This window comes from Prionailurus bengalensis, chromosome A2 (assembly GCF_016509475.1).
Source record: "Prionailurus bengalensis isolate Pbe53 chromosome A2, Fcat_Pben_1.1_paternal_pri, whole genome shotgun sequence".
In the NCBI taxonomy this organism is placed as follows: Eukaryota; Metazoa; Chordata; class Mammalia; order Carnivora; family Felidae; genus Prionailurus; species Prionailurus bengalensis.
This window is the reverse complement of record NC_057348.1, coordinates 107,847,402-107,861,626: the sequence shown is the minus strand read 5'-3', so window position 1 is coordinate 107,861,626 and position 14,225 is coordinate 107,847,402. Positions and strand designations below refer to the sequence as shown.

General features: G+C 37.1%; 1 protein-coding gene across 2 annotated transcripts in view; it reads left to right on the top strand.

Moving 5' to 3' along the window:
* Positions 1–14,225, top strand: part of AGMO (alkylglycerol monooxygenase) — a 400,977-nt gene that overhangs the window by 48,175 nt on the left and 338,577 nt on the right. The window contains exons 2-3 of one of the 2 annotated variants that reach the window (XM_043589013.1): positions 3,584–3,790; positions 5,446–5,576. In XM_043589013.1, coding sequence (XP_043444948.1) covers positions 3,584–3,790; positions 5,446–5,576 — 338 coding nt within the window. Of the gene's footprint in view, positions 1–3,509; positions 3,791–5,445; positions 5,577–14,225 lie in introns of both variants that reach the window. The other variant, XM_043589014.1, reaches the window with a different exon arrangement.

Genomic DNA, 14,225 nt, shown 5'->3' with positions numbered 1-14,225 from the left:
CGTGTGTATTGAGTATGATGTCAGTTCTTCCAAATCAATCCATGAATTTAATGAAGTTCCACATAAAATGCCAATAGAATTTTTTCAAGTTTAGTTTAAATAGATCCATTTGAATACATAGTGAAAAATAGTTTAAAATTTTTGAAAAATAAAATTCACAAGTGAAAATTTGTTCCACAAGTTACCAAAATTTATTACAATATGACAGTAATCAAGGCAACATGATACCAGTACAGAATAGGCACATACATTGGGTGGAGAGCATGGAAACATTGCAGATATGTAGAATAGTGTGGAAGAACTGAAAAATCCTGTGAAAATTCTAGAAGAAGACATAGAAGGTTATTTTTGTAGAGTTCTGGCAAGAAAAACATAAACAAGACTCAAAAGCAGAAGTAATAAAATAAAAATAAATAAATAACATAAAATTACAATTACTGTATGACAACGGGTATAACAAAGTTAAAATAAAAATAAAAACTGAGAGAACATTTGCCACATACATGAGCAAAACACAAATATATAGAGAATACAAATAGCCTATAAATAAATACAGAAAGATAATATAAAATCATGGGCAATATATATTTAAAAATAAATCACACATGAAGAAAAATAAATGACTAATAAATGTATTGCAAAGATTTTCAAAATCACTAGGGAAATGCAAATTAAAACAAGATGTCATTTTCCCCAATTGGCTTAAAACTATAAAAGATTGATAGTATCCAGTCTTAGCAAGAGTCAAACACAGTTTTGGAGGTGAATTTGGCAGCAACTATCAAAGCATAAATTTTACATACCCTTCGACAACATAATTCCACTGCTAGGAATCTATTTGACACAAAAATGTACACAAGTAGACAAGATATTTATACCATGATGTCCATTGATGCATTAAATTTATTAGCTAAAACTGGAACCCTGCATTTCAGGGCACAGCAGTGGAGAAACAGTTAAGTAAGTTATGATGGTGTGCTCATCTTTGGTTGGCTTTTCCCTCAGATGCATTCCCTCCCCTTCTGCTTCCCTACTGTGTATCTCCAGGGACTAGGCCCTGCAGACTTCTTTTCCTAGGCTTTTCTTTTAACTGGTTCCTACTCACTGAGGCCAATGAAAAGTGGTGCTTGGAGTTTGGTTGGCTGGAAGAAGCCAGTAGCCAGCATACATTTTTCTAATTCCTCTTTGCTTTGGGTATTGTTTTTTGGGTTTTCTCCATGGTGGACCATCATATTAGGCCCATCGTGGTTCAAACCTCCCAAGGGTGACTGAGTGAGCAGTATCAACACACCCACCTTTTCTTTGTCCCTGTAGATTAGAGATGCTAGTGACTTCCTATTGATCTTAATCTCTAGATTGGTTCTGTGCTCCTATTTGACTTTTCACTTCTTCCATCATTTCTGTAACTAATTCTTTGTATTCATGTTCTGCTATTTTAAACACTTAAAATAATATTGTATTTTTGTATTCCTGCTTGGAATATAGGCAAATACACATATATCTCTGCAGTCGGTAAAACAAAACAAAACAAAACAAAACAAAACAATCCTGTCTAACCAGGTACTTAGTGGAACAATGTTCCAGATAAGTTGTTGACTCCAGGAAGGAAAGCTGCTATCTCTTATGCTTAATATGGTCCATTACATAAAGCCAAACAATATGCATGTTTGAACACACTTACATCATGAAAATAATAATGGTAACTACAACTAAATTTTTGTAGGAAACCACAAATATGGCAAAATATCCACTGAAAGAAATTGTATTTATGAAGTTGAAGAGAAATTATGTGTGTGTGTGTTGAGGGGAAGGAGTGGTGCTAATTTTTACTTGTTAAACAGTTGTGTTTGGATTTTTTGCCCCATACTGCATTACATTTGTAATTTCAGCAATGTTCAAAGCAGGTAATAAAGTACTGCTTCGGATGATCAGTTTTATTAAACATGTATGTGTATTCATTTGTAATGGGATATATACATGTATTCATTTGTAATGGGAACTGTCTGAAAGCACAGTCACTTATGCAGTATTTTTAAAGTCCTAATTTGTTCCAACAGGGTATTGATACTATTAGGGAATAATTGGAACTGTTCATCCAAACCTATGCGTGATTTTGTCTGTGAGAAACGCCAGGCGAATGTTAAATGTTGCACCCAACTGAACTGAAAGGCTTCAAGATACACAACACGCACACATATTCACACATCTTAAGCAACTACCGTCATCTTCACTTCACCTCTACGTTATGAGCCACAGTACCCGTATCTGTTTTTATAACCTTCTGTCTCATTTCAGATAAGCCTCCTTCAATTCTCCACAATAACTCAAGTTCTGCCCCTTTCCAATGCCCACTTCCACAAACAAATGTCAGGTCTTTTTCAAGATGAAGTGCCATCAGGTCGTCTTCTTCTTCTTCTTCTTCTTCTTCTTCTTCTTCTTTGTCTTCTTCTCCTCCTCCTCCTCCTCCTCCTCCTCCTCCTCATGGATCATTACAGAGTTTTTGAGTATTGCACCCTAATCCTATTTCTCTCATAAGCCTCATAGTTTTTATTGGACAGCTTTGCATATTATACTGATATTTAGCAGCATGTATATCACAAAACAGCAGAATTGACTATTCATACACCAAAAAGTTAATAGTGTCTCTGGATATTAATTTATTTATTGTCTATCTGTAGTTCCTATTTTTTTCCTAAAACAATCATGCATTGATAATTTAATAAAATGTACATAATCATGTTTAAAAGGTGAGTTGGTAGCTAATGAGTGATCACTGCCATTCTAGGTAAAGAGCTGAAGTTATTCAGGAAACATGCACTCATTCACTGGTGACCAATTGACAAGGTGCCCTCTCATCTCTCTGGAAGGCAAAATCAACTTATTCTCCTCCTGCAAAACACAGATAAGGTCTTGCAGCAACATCTTGTCAGCTTCCTCAGAGAGGCCCCATAAGAAGAATACAGATGTGATTAGCCAAGGTTCCATTAAATGTGGGAGATCATGTAATAAGCCAAATGTCCCTAAATAGGTTTGCAAACATTCAGAAGTTAACACCATACAAATCCAGAAGCGTATAGGCAATAGCCAGTGTGATATATTCAGTACTTATAGACTTTGAAACTTGGTCTTACTGAGATTACAACACACTGCCCTTTCAGGAAATAGGAATCCGTGGAGAGACAACAAACTAAATACAATGTGAATTAATACACAAAACAAAACAAAACAAAAAATTTTCTCTTTTGTGATTTGAATCTTGAATCACCACCCACTTTTTCAGCATGAACCTGTTAGCACTTTTTTTCTTCGCCTTTCTAAGCACTTGTCTTAGTTTTGTTTGTTTGTCTCCTTTTCATTTTTAAATGTTTAGTTACTCCACCTACAGTCAAACTCCTCTGTTTATCTTTGGTTTAGGTCTGATTACTCCCCTTTCCCTCCCTCACATGTCCTGCACCCAGTGAACTCTGAACTCCTTCTTGATCTCTGTGTTTTCCTGTCTCCCTACACAGAATCTGCTGTTGGCTATGTTCTCCACGGAGCTTTGTTTCTAGCTGTTCTCTGACAAAGGGCTTGTTCTGTGCAGCACAGCTCGTCCTCTTTGTACAGCCTCTGGCTTCAACCACTGAATCACAAATATTCTCCAGCTGGGAATCAAGCAAGGGCAGACATGAACCCAGAAGCCCAACAGGATGTTTCAGTTTCCCAGGGAGTTCGCATGATGTTTTACATGATGAAGCCCAATGAAACGTCATTCCAAACACTGGAAGAGGTACCTGATTATGTAAAACAGGTGAGACTATCTGGTAAGAGGCTACAGTGACTTTTTTCTTAGTGAGAAGTAAGTTCAACACATCCTGGGGTTTTGTTCACTTTCATTCTTCAAATTGTTAAATTCTAAAAAAATAATTCAGTTTCATAAAGGCACGGAGCAAAATTAGAATTTCTACTTGAATGTAATACCTATAGCCAGTTTCTCCTATTAACCTCCTCTCCTCGGATATGTCACTGCAGAATATGATAAAACTTTATGAAGTTTTCCTGGACACAGTGGTGTTACAAATTTAGCTGTCAGAAGCTCAGAGCTCAATGATTATATGACATCAGTAAACTTTGTAACAATTTTGGTTTTAAAGGGCAAACCACCTCCCAGGAAACTATTTCCTCTTTAATTTGGTAGAGTAGTTCTGCAGAATGGATATAGAGCTGACTGAGTCCAACTCTGACTTCCTAAGTTTGAACTTGAACCAAGTTTTCTTTGAAATTCTGAAGTGTTCAGAGGCACTTTTTACTTCTGGTTCCTGGCTATGATTGGAAGTGGAAATATCCAGAATTAGAACTTGAATACCTAAGTTCCCCACCCTGTCAAAGTTGTTCCTATAACACTTACTAGTTCAGACCAGAAATAAGGGGAAAAAAATGACATCAGAGAATATGTTCTTGGGAGTTCAGTTTAGAAACTTCAGAATTCATGATCAGCTTCCAAGTGAGTGAAACCCATAACTTTTTCAGGATTTGATATTACTCCTTCTTTCTGAGTTTTTTAAGACGAAAAATGTGGTACTCACATCTTCATAAATCATTTTTTTGTATTATAATACCAAGCTTAGTTTAATATTTGTTATCCATGGTAGAGCCTAAAAATACCTATTACAACACAAAAATACATTTGAATGAATAAAACTTGAATTGTATTTTAAATACACATTTTAGGGGCACCTTGGTGGCTCAGTCGGTTGAACGTCCGACTTCAGCTCAGATCCTGACCCCACTATCCATGAATTCGAGCCCCGCGTCGGGTTCTGTGGTGACAGCTTAGAGCCTGGAACCTGCTTTGGATTATCTGTCTCCTTCTCTCTCTGCACCTCCCCTGCTCACATTGTGTCCATCTCTCTCTCAAAAATAAATAAACGTTAAAAAATTTAAAAAATTAAAAATAAATACACATTTTAAATGATCAAATCCTCTCAAATACTCAGAAGAAAATTCTTTGTTCCTACAGTCTCAATTTTGTCATTCCTATAATTCTGATATAAAAAAAAACTAGCAATATGTGCATCCTAAGTAAAGCCTTTAAAAGAAGGTCCATCTTATAGATAATAGACTTCTGATTATTGTACTTATTTTAAAATGTATTTTTTTTTAGATCTAACTTGAAACCCATCCCTCCTAATCTTACTATTTTCTTGGCAGAATTATCATGGCTACGTCGATGGTTATATTTCATTTACAAACTGGATGATAGATTTTGAGCACCTGTTTAGTATATGTCCGAAATAATCAGATTTCTTTGCCTATTGGGAGGAAATGATCCTCTAGCATAGGTATATGCCTTCTCCTACGAGATGTCACTCTGGGCCTCCTACTTCTGGAATGAGTAATCAGGAAATGTGGAAAAATTTCATACCGAGCACAATAGCATCTTTTTTTGTGCCATTTCCTTTCCAGGCAACTCCATTTTTCATTTCCTTAATGCTTCTTGAACTGGTTGTCAGCTGGATTCTCAAAGGGAAGGCACCAGGTCGTTTGGATGATGCATTAACATCAATGTCAGCCGGCATTCTTTCTCGGCTTCCAAGGTGAGTTAGTTGGTTGGCCATATAGAGTGAATAAACTGAAATTCTCTAAATAAGATGGAAAAGGAACCCATTGTATGGGAGTTTGTCTGTTTTCACAAATATCCCCAAAGAATTCAGTTACTGTCATTATTTAAATGTTTTATATTTTGTTCACCGTAGATCTGTTTTTGTATTCATTTTAAAAGATACTGTTCTAAATATTATTTATCTTGATTACTGTGTTTATTGCCCCCCCCTTAAATTTTGTGCAGAAAGTGTTTCACCTAGTCCCAGTCCTGAGTTATGGTCTAGTTCTCTACTGGAAAATTAATTTCCCTCTGGCAAATTCACATGCTCTAGCAATCTGGGATATAGACATCCCCTACTAAAGGTTGCACAAAGCTTTGTATTACTACATGATCTCCTAAGTGGCCTCTGGTCCTGTTTCTAGTGCTACCTCATTTTCAGCCAAACATTTCCATGATGTGGATCTGGTGAAAATTCTTCATAGGTTCCATATTGCCTAAGGATAATGTCTGAATTTTTTTCCTGATCTATTGAAACCATTGTCCATCTATCCTTGCTTTTGCTTTCTTCATTCTCCTTCCCTCTTTCCAATATTTGTTCCTTCCATCCTTCATCATTTGCCATTGCCCAGATGTCACACATGCTTCCCTCTGCTTGGAAAGCCATTCATATGGCTAACTCTAATTCATTTCTTATGTCTAAACATAGACTTTTCTTGAAGAGTCACACTGTTCAGCAAATCTTCCCTTTCTTCCTAAGCCTACTTTAGACACCACTTCACTATGGCCTCATGTGTTCTTGTGCTTACCCCAGATTAGAATTGTCACATGGTATTATGCTCACCTGTTTTCTTCCCAGCCCTTCCTGATAACTTGCATGCATCTTGAGAGCAAGAAGGATCTTTATTCATAATTTTAACTCCTCTGCCTGGAATGTTATCAGGTACATGCTAGATTTTTTTTTAGTTTAATATATTTTTTAAAGTTTATTAATTTATTTTGAGAGACAGAGAGAGAGTGATGTGTGCATGCAAGCAGGGAGGAGTGGGGGGGGGAGGGTGAATCCCAAGCAGACTCTGCACTGTCAGTACAGAGCTAAAATTAGGACCTGCGCTCACGAAACCCTGAGATCCTGACCAAGAGTTAGATGCTTAACAACTGAGCCACCTAGGTATCCCCCAAGGTGGATTTTTTAAAAATTTTTTTTGTCTTTTTTTTCTTCAACGTTTTTATTTTATTTTTGGGACAGAGAGAGACAGAGCATGAACGGGGGAGGGTCAGAGAGAGAGGTCAGAGAGAGGGGGAGGGTCAGAGAGAATCGGAAACAGGCTCCACGCTCTGAGTCATCAGCCCAGAGCCCGAGGCGGGGCTCGACCCCAGAGACCGCGAGATCGTGACCTGGCTGAAGTCGGACGCTTAACTGACTGTGCCACCCAGGCGCCCCCAAGGTGGATTTTTTAAAATGAAAATGCAAAGATATTCAAGAAAAGGTAGAATAATTTCATGTAATTGTAAAAATTGTTTAGATAACAATGAACCTAAAAGTAAAATTTCTTTCATAAGTGTTACTATGGAAAAGTAGGCTAATGGGTATAAAATAATCATCATTACCACAATCATCATAATAATGTCTGAAAAACTACTCTTATGTGTGCACGTTGTTGTCAGAGGAAAATATCTCAAGTTCTTTGTAGTTAATTCCCAGAATACGCTAAATAAGAGTTTACCATTTTACATAATTTCCTCTATCTTCTGTCTCCCTTGAACAAAACTGAACAAGAAATACATTCAACATACTCAAAGGACATGTAGATTTGATTATTGTAAACAACCCAGGGGCGAGCCCCGCATCAGGCTCTGGGCTGATGGCTCAGAGCCTGGAGCCTGCTTCTGATTCTGTGTCTCCCTCTCTCTCTGCCCCTCCCCCGTTCATGCTCTGTCTCTCTCTGTCTCAAAAATAAATAAACGTTAAAAAAAAAAAACACAACAACCCAGTTGTTTACTGTAGTTCATTCTGAAGAAGTTAAGTGTATGAGTTCATGGAAATGCAACAACTGATGAACTTTAAGAATAACTTGATAACTGAGAGGAACCCTGAAGGTACAATTGGGGATCATATATTTTGTTGGGTTGGAACAAATTTATTAAGAGCTCAGGGAGACATCAGGAGCTGTATGAATGCTTCAGCATTACTTTTACTTTTTCACATTTGGCTGTGGCCACAAGTGGAATTAGATTATTCTCTTACCATAACATGATAACCACTAGAAATATATACTGCATAAATCTGCTCAGCAACACTGAGGATTAGGGTACGGAATTTTAACAGGATACACAAGTATCATATATATATGACATAGATTTTTATATCTATAAAGGATGAGGGAGATGGGGAGCAGAGAGAGGCAGACAGGGAGAGAAAGAAAGAGAGAAGATGAGAGAGGGAGAGAACGGGAGAGAGAGGGTGAGAAGGACCAAAACAATGCAGTCCTTCCAGGATGGAACACACAGTTCTTTTCCTTCACATCCCACTCCCCACAGCACTCCTTAAGCTAACACTAGTTCCTTACCCTGGTGCCCTTTGAAAGAAAGGTGAAATGCTGTGAACTTGAATGTGGAGCATATTTTTCCATAATTGTATTTTGAAAGGGAATGGCAAATTGGTTGTTGTTGTTGTTGTTCCTCTAGGTTTGAACAGCAATTCTAAATTATGAAATTGTGGATAATTTTGTCAGTTTTCAAGGACTTTATTTTTCATGACTTTCTACTTACAACATTTCAGCAAAGCAGATTATTTGAAAAAGAAATGTAAAAATATTTTCATGTATTTTGTTCCTATTACACACACACACACACACACACACACACAAGCAGAGAAGAAAAGCTGATCCACAGGATCCACTCCCCTCAATCCCCTTTCGGCAAAAGACAAGAAGGGGGATTTAACAGAAACTCTTAAAACAATATTTCAGCATCAAGGGGAATCCTCGTGCAAATCATTAACAGCTGAAGGTTAGATTAACACAGCATTGATTATATCCTCTCCAAGGGACTAATTTCATTTTCTACACCAGCAACAGGGGCTTGCCACATCCTTAAAATACCTTATTGTGAAAAAAATGGTAGTATACCATTCGTTAATCTGCTTGTGAGTAATTACATGTTGGATAATAATTCCAAGTAGGCATGTGGCCTCTGACAAAAGGTTGTGGAAATCAAAGTGAAACCATGAACATGTTTTTCCACTTTGCCATTCATGTAATGGAAATGCTGTTTGCAGACTTTGAGGAAAAACAACGTTTGTTTGAGGATGTCAATTTCATTGTTACATAAAATTCAAAGTATCTTGAAGGTAGTAGCGTACTTAACATATTGATAGAAAAGATACATGCTGTGTCTTTCAAATATTTATGTAAGGGAAAATATTAATCATAGGCAAGATTATATCTTGTTTATAAGCCTGTCAGACAGACCATGACGTGCAATAAAAGTCCATCTGTCCCAAGAACCAGATTCTGGGCAGACCTGCATTCGTTTTGTTCTTCTGGAATCTAGTAGACAGACTCTTCCTCATTAGAATCTAGTTCTGAAGTTATAGACAGATAATTTGTATTTATCATGATTAGATGCAGGGTAGCATATGTAGATAATCTGCCTTTCTATCAATAACTTGCATATGTGACTATAAAAATTAAACTTAACAAAATAATTACTAAATCTATTTTTAAAAAAAGCTATCTAAAACTTGTGAGATATCCTGCTACTGACCTAAATGCTAATGAGTGAAAAATAATCACATCTCTTTTTTTTTTCCTGCTTATTTGAGCAGAACTCAATTTCCAATTCTTCATTAGAAAACCAGGACCTCAATTTGTTACTTCCTTCCAATGTTTCTGCTTCCATAAATTGCATCCTCCCCGGAGAAATTTTATTCCCGATATAAATATCTACAGTATGTTTGTTTTTAATGGGTTCATTTAGTTTGTTGAAACAGCAGATTATAAATCAAATTGCAATAGGTTGGAGGATAATTTAAGTAGGTAAATTTTCAAATAAGTTGGGGACACTCCACTTTTAATACATATGGGTCATTGCCAGTTTTTACTATGGAGCTAGCTCCACAATATTCAACCATACATATGCACAGTTTTACTGGCCATGACTGCCATGGAATTTTCCATTCCTGACAAGAAAGTTTCAATTCATTAAAAAAAAAATTCATGAGGAGGAAATTAAACTTCTTTAAAATACTTTGACTCCTTGGGGTGGGATTGGAGAATAAAGGAAAATTGTGTACTGGGTTTTTATATTAGACTATAGTATCAGAAGCAATATTGCCTTTGGCGACATCAGACTTCTAACAAATAAGTGCCTGTCATTTTGGATAAGGACTTTAATAAGCAGTTATTCATTACCCAGAATAAGAAATAAATGCATATATGTAATGTTAATAGTGCTATTTTGTTACTAATATTAATATATTTTATTAACCTTGAAAATTATTAAAAAAACACTTTAGGTGAAGAAAATACATTTTTAAAATGTGTTGGTTTGTTAATTATATTTGCTAAAGAAAATGCCTCGTTTCCTCTTAACTTTTACCTCAAACTTTATGAACAGAATTTGCCTTTGTTATTAATTGTGGAACTGCAGAGACTGCTATTAGACTAACCTTCCCTAATGATGCAAGCAAGCTTCCTTTTACTTATTCAGTAGAGAAATTGCATTACTTCAAGTAGTTTACTTCTTGCAAAGTAAAGAATGTAGCAAATTTGCTTCTTCCAAATTTACCATACTGTGCTTATAAAAGTCTATGGTTTTGTTGTTGTAGAAAGAGATGAAATGACTGCTTCATAAATGTAATTTCACTTCAGAGTAAGAACTAGCAGTACAAATTTTATCTGTCTTTAGGAGGCAGAGGTTGTATTATGTATTCTGTTAATACTGAGCAAAAATCAATGTTCCACTAGATGGAGCAAAAGGGGCAGTAGCTTTACAGATAGGGAAAGGTCCTGGCTTAGGTTTAAGAGATTTTGAAATAAATAAACAATAATTTTTTTTTTGGAAAAAAAATATATAGTCTAAATATATTTGTTTCTAACTTCCTGAAGCTTGTAAAAATATGTAGAATGATCTCACTCAAATATTAGTTTATTTTCTGATTTACAAGACAAAATTACTAGAAACAAAAAATACCTTATTGATTTCTTTCAATTTTGCATTACCTGGCCAAATCAGACCTTACACACAGCTCTGATGGCAATAATGAACTAGTATAAATTGGCAGGTGTCTGTAAGGCCTGAGTACAAAATTTCACTTACTCTGAAACCCGTTTATGAAATTTTAAGTTTATAATAAGAGCATTGCATCAAATTCACTTGCTTGAGCGATGATTAGAGCATGGGAGTATTTGAAAGTTAGATCATTTTAGGGTCCATTGATCCAAATTTTCGCATATCTTAAATTAGCTCTGAGATAGTGACAGGTGGGCAACATGCTCAACATTACCTTTCTGCTTTTGATGATGGGTACTCTCGAATTGAGATCACTTTGAGAACTGCACAGCTTTGTAATTTGCAATCCTTAGTTAATATTAATTCTAATGTGTTGACTTTTTTTAAATCTCAATATTTTAAATTAATTTCATCCTTTTAAAAATTCAGGATCAGTCCTGGGATAGCAATTTCGTAACTTGCTGGATTTTACAGCAACTAAACATTGACAGGGCAAATTTCTAGTTTTAAGAGAAATGTTGTATAAACATTAACTTTCTTTTACTAAAGGCATACCTAAGATGCAAGAGAAAATAACTATTTGGGGAGAAATTGTGAAGAAAAAAGACTGAGAGGAAAGCCCCTGTAAATGCAGGTTGTTGATTAGAGGATTCTACTGCCTTCTTGTATTTAGACCATTTACTTCATCTTGCATTCAAAGTTACTGAGTAAAAGGAATCTCCTATTTGGTTATGCAAAGCCCCTGTGGTACCCCAGATTTCATCTCCACTTGATAAAGTAAGTTCACTACATTCATACATGTTACATATGTCTCTTCCCACAGGATGGAGTTTAGAGAGTTGCTTTGAATTCCACAGTGCAGAGTCATACGCTGGGGGTCAGGCCTGGGAGAGGACTGAGGAGTTGGGAAGAAAAAGAGGAAGGAGATTTGGTTTATGATTCAAGGTCTGGTGGGAACATTTTTGAAAATGTAGGTGCTATTTCCTGCAATCAAGGGCTTTCCAGAGCTTGGTAATCATTTCCCAGCTGTATCCCTTTGCTGAATTGTTTTTAGTTGTGGGCACTCCATTGCTGTTTTTCCCCATCTATGATGGAAGAGGATCATATTCATCTTGCTGATAGAAAGCAGGGAATTTAACTCCCATAGCTTCTCCCCACTTTGCCTTTGCTTTGGGAAAGGTTTGGCTTCTTGCTAAAGTGTGAAAAAAAAAAGTATTGACTGTAGAATGTCAGGCATATTTCAGCTCGATTTGTGTCAACCCTAATAAGTAAGTTGACAGAGTAATAAATTGGGTGTCTGCTCAAGACCTGGCACCTGTACAGGAAATCAAGAAGTATTTCAATTATAGGCAGGTTCTCTTTGTTTTGCAAGTGGAAGTTTTCCAGGGACCCTCTTTCTTGTATTGAAATTTTAGTATCTTCAAAGCCTATTTCAATTGTCTGTGGAACTGACTAGGGAGATAGCACCTTTAAAAAAAAAAAAGAAGATTGTGGATAGATGGGACATTGATGAGGCAGGTGATTTTGATTGCCCTGTTCACCAGTGTGTCCTACCAATCTCCTGTTGTACCTGGCACCTAGTAGATTCTCAACTTAAATTTATTGAATGATTCGTTGAATCCTATCCTCCACCTTGATAAATGTTGTGTATTAGTTTGTTATGATTTCAACATGGCTCAAGCAAAGTTGCTTTGATCTAAGGAATGAATTTCTTTACACTGAGGAAGCCTTGTCAGGCCAATGCCATCATAATGTGCTACTAAATGCTTTTGATAGGAACATATGATGTAATGGACGTTTAAAGTTTAAAAAGTAAGACTTTGTGAGGACTTAAAGAAAATTGTTCAAGCTACTTGCAAATTGGCAAAGCTGCTATTTGCTGACCTACATAGCTCACTTAAAACCCTGGGACAATACCTCCTGCCATGACAAGGCTGCTTCTTGCTGGCAGTGGTGAAAACAGTGTGGCAGCCCCATGAAAGAAATCATCTTGCCCACCAACACTTGTGCCTTTTCTCTGCCAGCATTGTGCTCTAGCAACAAGGGCCTTTCAACTTGTGCTGACAGCTACACATCAGCTCTTGGTGACGAAGCTAACTCTTCTGATAACCAACCCATAGAAATGCATACCTTCACTAAATCTGGACTTCATTTCTTCCATCTCCCCTTTCCCTAAAACAAGAGTGTAATTAATCTACCATTGGTTTGGAGTTTTTATTTCTTTATCGGCTTATTAAGAGGCATGATCCTTTATGCCACTGGCTTGTGAAATATTGTTATTATAAATTATAAATCCCACAGTAAACCTGCCTTAAATAAATGATTAGTCTCTGAGCATAATTTGCCATGAACAACATAATAAATAACCTGGGTAACAAATTGGAAGACAAGTTTTATATATTGAGATTTTGGATTCCTCAGAGTTTCAGAACAGTGTGGGAGCCCCTGGCCCATGGCCTATTCTCTCATGATGGATGACAAACACTTGTATGTGAACATCCCAGAATGCTTGTCCCAGCTCTGCCTGCATATCTAGAAAAAGTCACTCTGGATTACCTTGTCATGTCTAGTAGTCTACACCCCTGCATAGGTTGGCCTTCTGGAGGACCCGACCAGGAAAGAGGCCCATGAAGGTCCTGCAAGTAGTCTCAGAGCTTTTCTGATTGGGATTCTGAAATATGCAAGACATGGCTGGGTGTGACAGGAGTTCTGCATAGGCAGTTCCCTTGGATTAAGAGCTCACCCTCAGGGACAAAACTGCTCTTTCTAGCCATATAATTAGTTGTTAGAGGAGGTTATTGGGAGGATGTTTCACTGGATGACTCTTGAGCTAGACTAAGGCAATCAGAGTCTCCTTACCTTCTCCCTGTCCTTGGAATATATAATCTGCTACTATTCTCATACTAGCAGCTGTTTTAAGGATGAAACCTTTGAAGAATAAGGTGTTAAGACCATTTGGACTGAATACGTGACTGAACCCTGTTAAGACCTCTAAAAACTCTTAAACACTGAGAACAAACTGAGGGTTCATGGGGCGTGGGGGAGAGGGGGAAGTGGGTGATGGGCATTGAGGAGGGCACTTGTTGGGATGAGCACTGGGAGTTGTATGGAAACCAATTTGACAATAAATTATATTAAAAAAGAAAGAGATGCAGGGGTGCCTGGGTGGCTCAATCAAGTAAGCGTCCGACTTTGGCTCAGGTCATGATCTCATGGTTAGTGAGTTCGAGCCCCACATTGGGGTTTCTGCTGTCAGCACAGAGCCCGCTTCGGATCCTCCACCCCCCTGTGTCTGCCCACCCCCCTGCTCACACTCCCTTTCTTTCTCTCTCTCAAAAATAAACAAACATTAAAAAAAGAAAGAGCTCTATATAAACTTTTAAGATTTTAGCAGGCAGGAATAGAGATC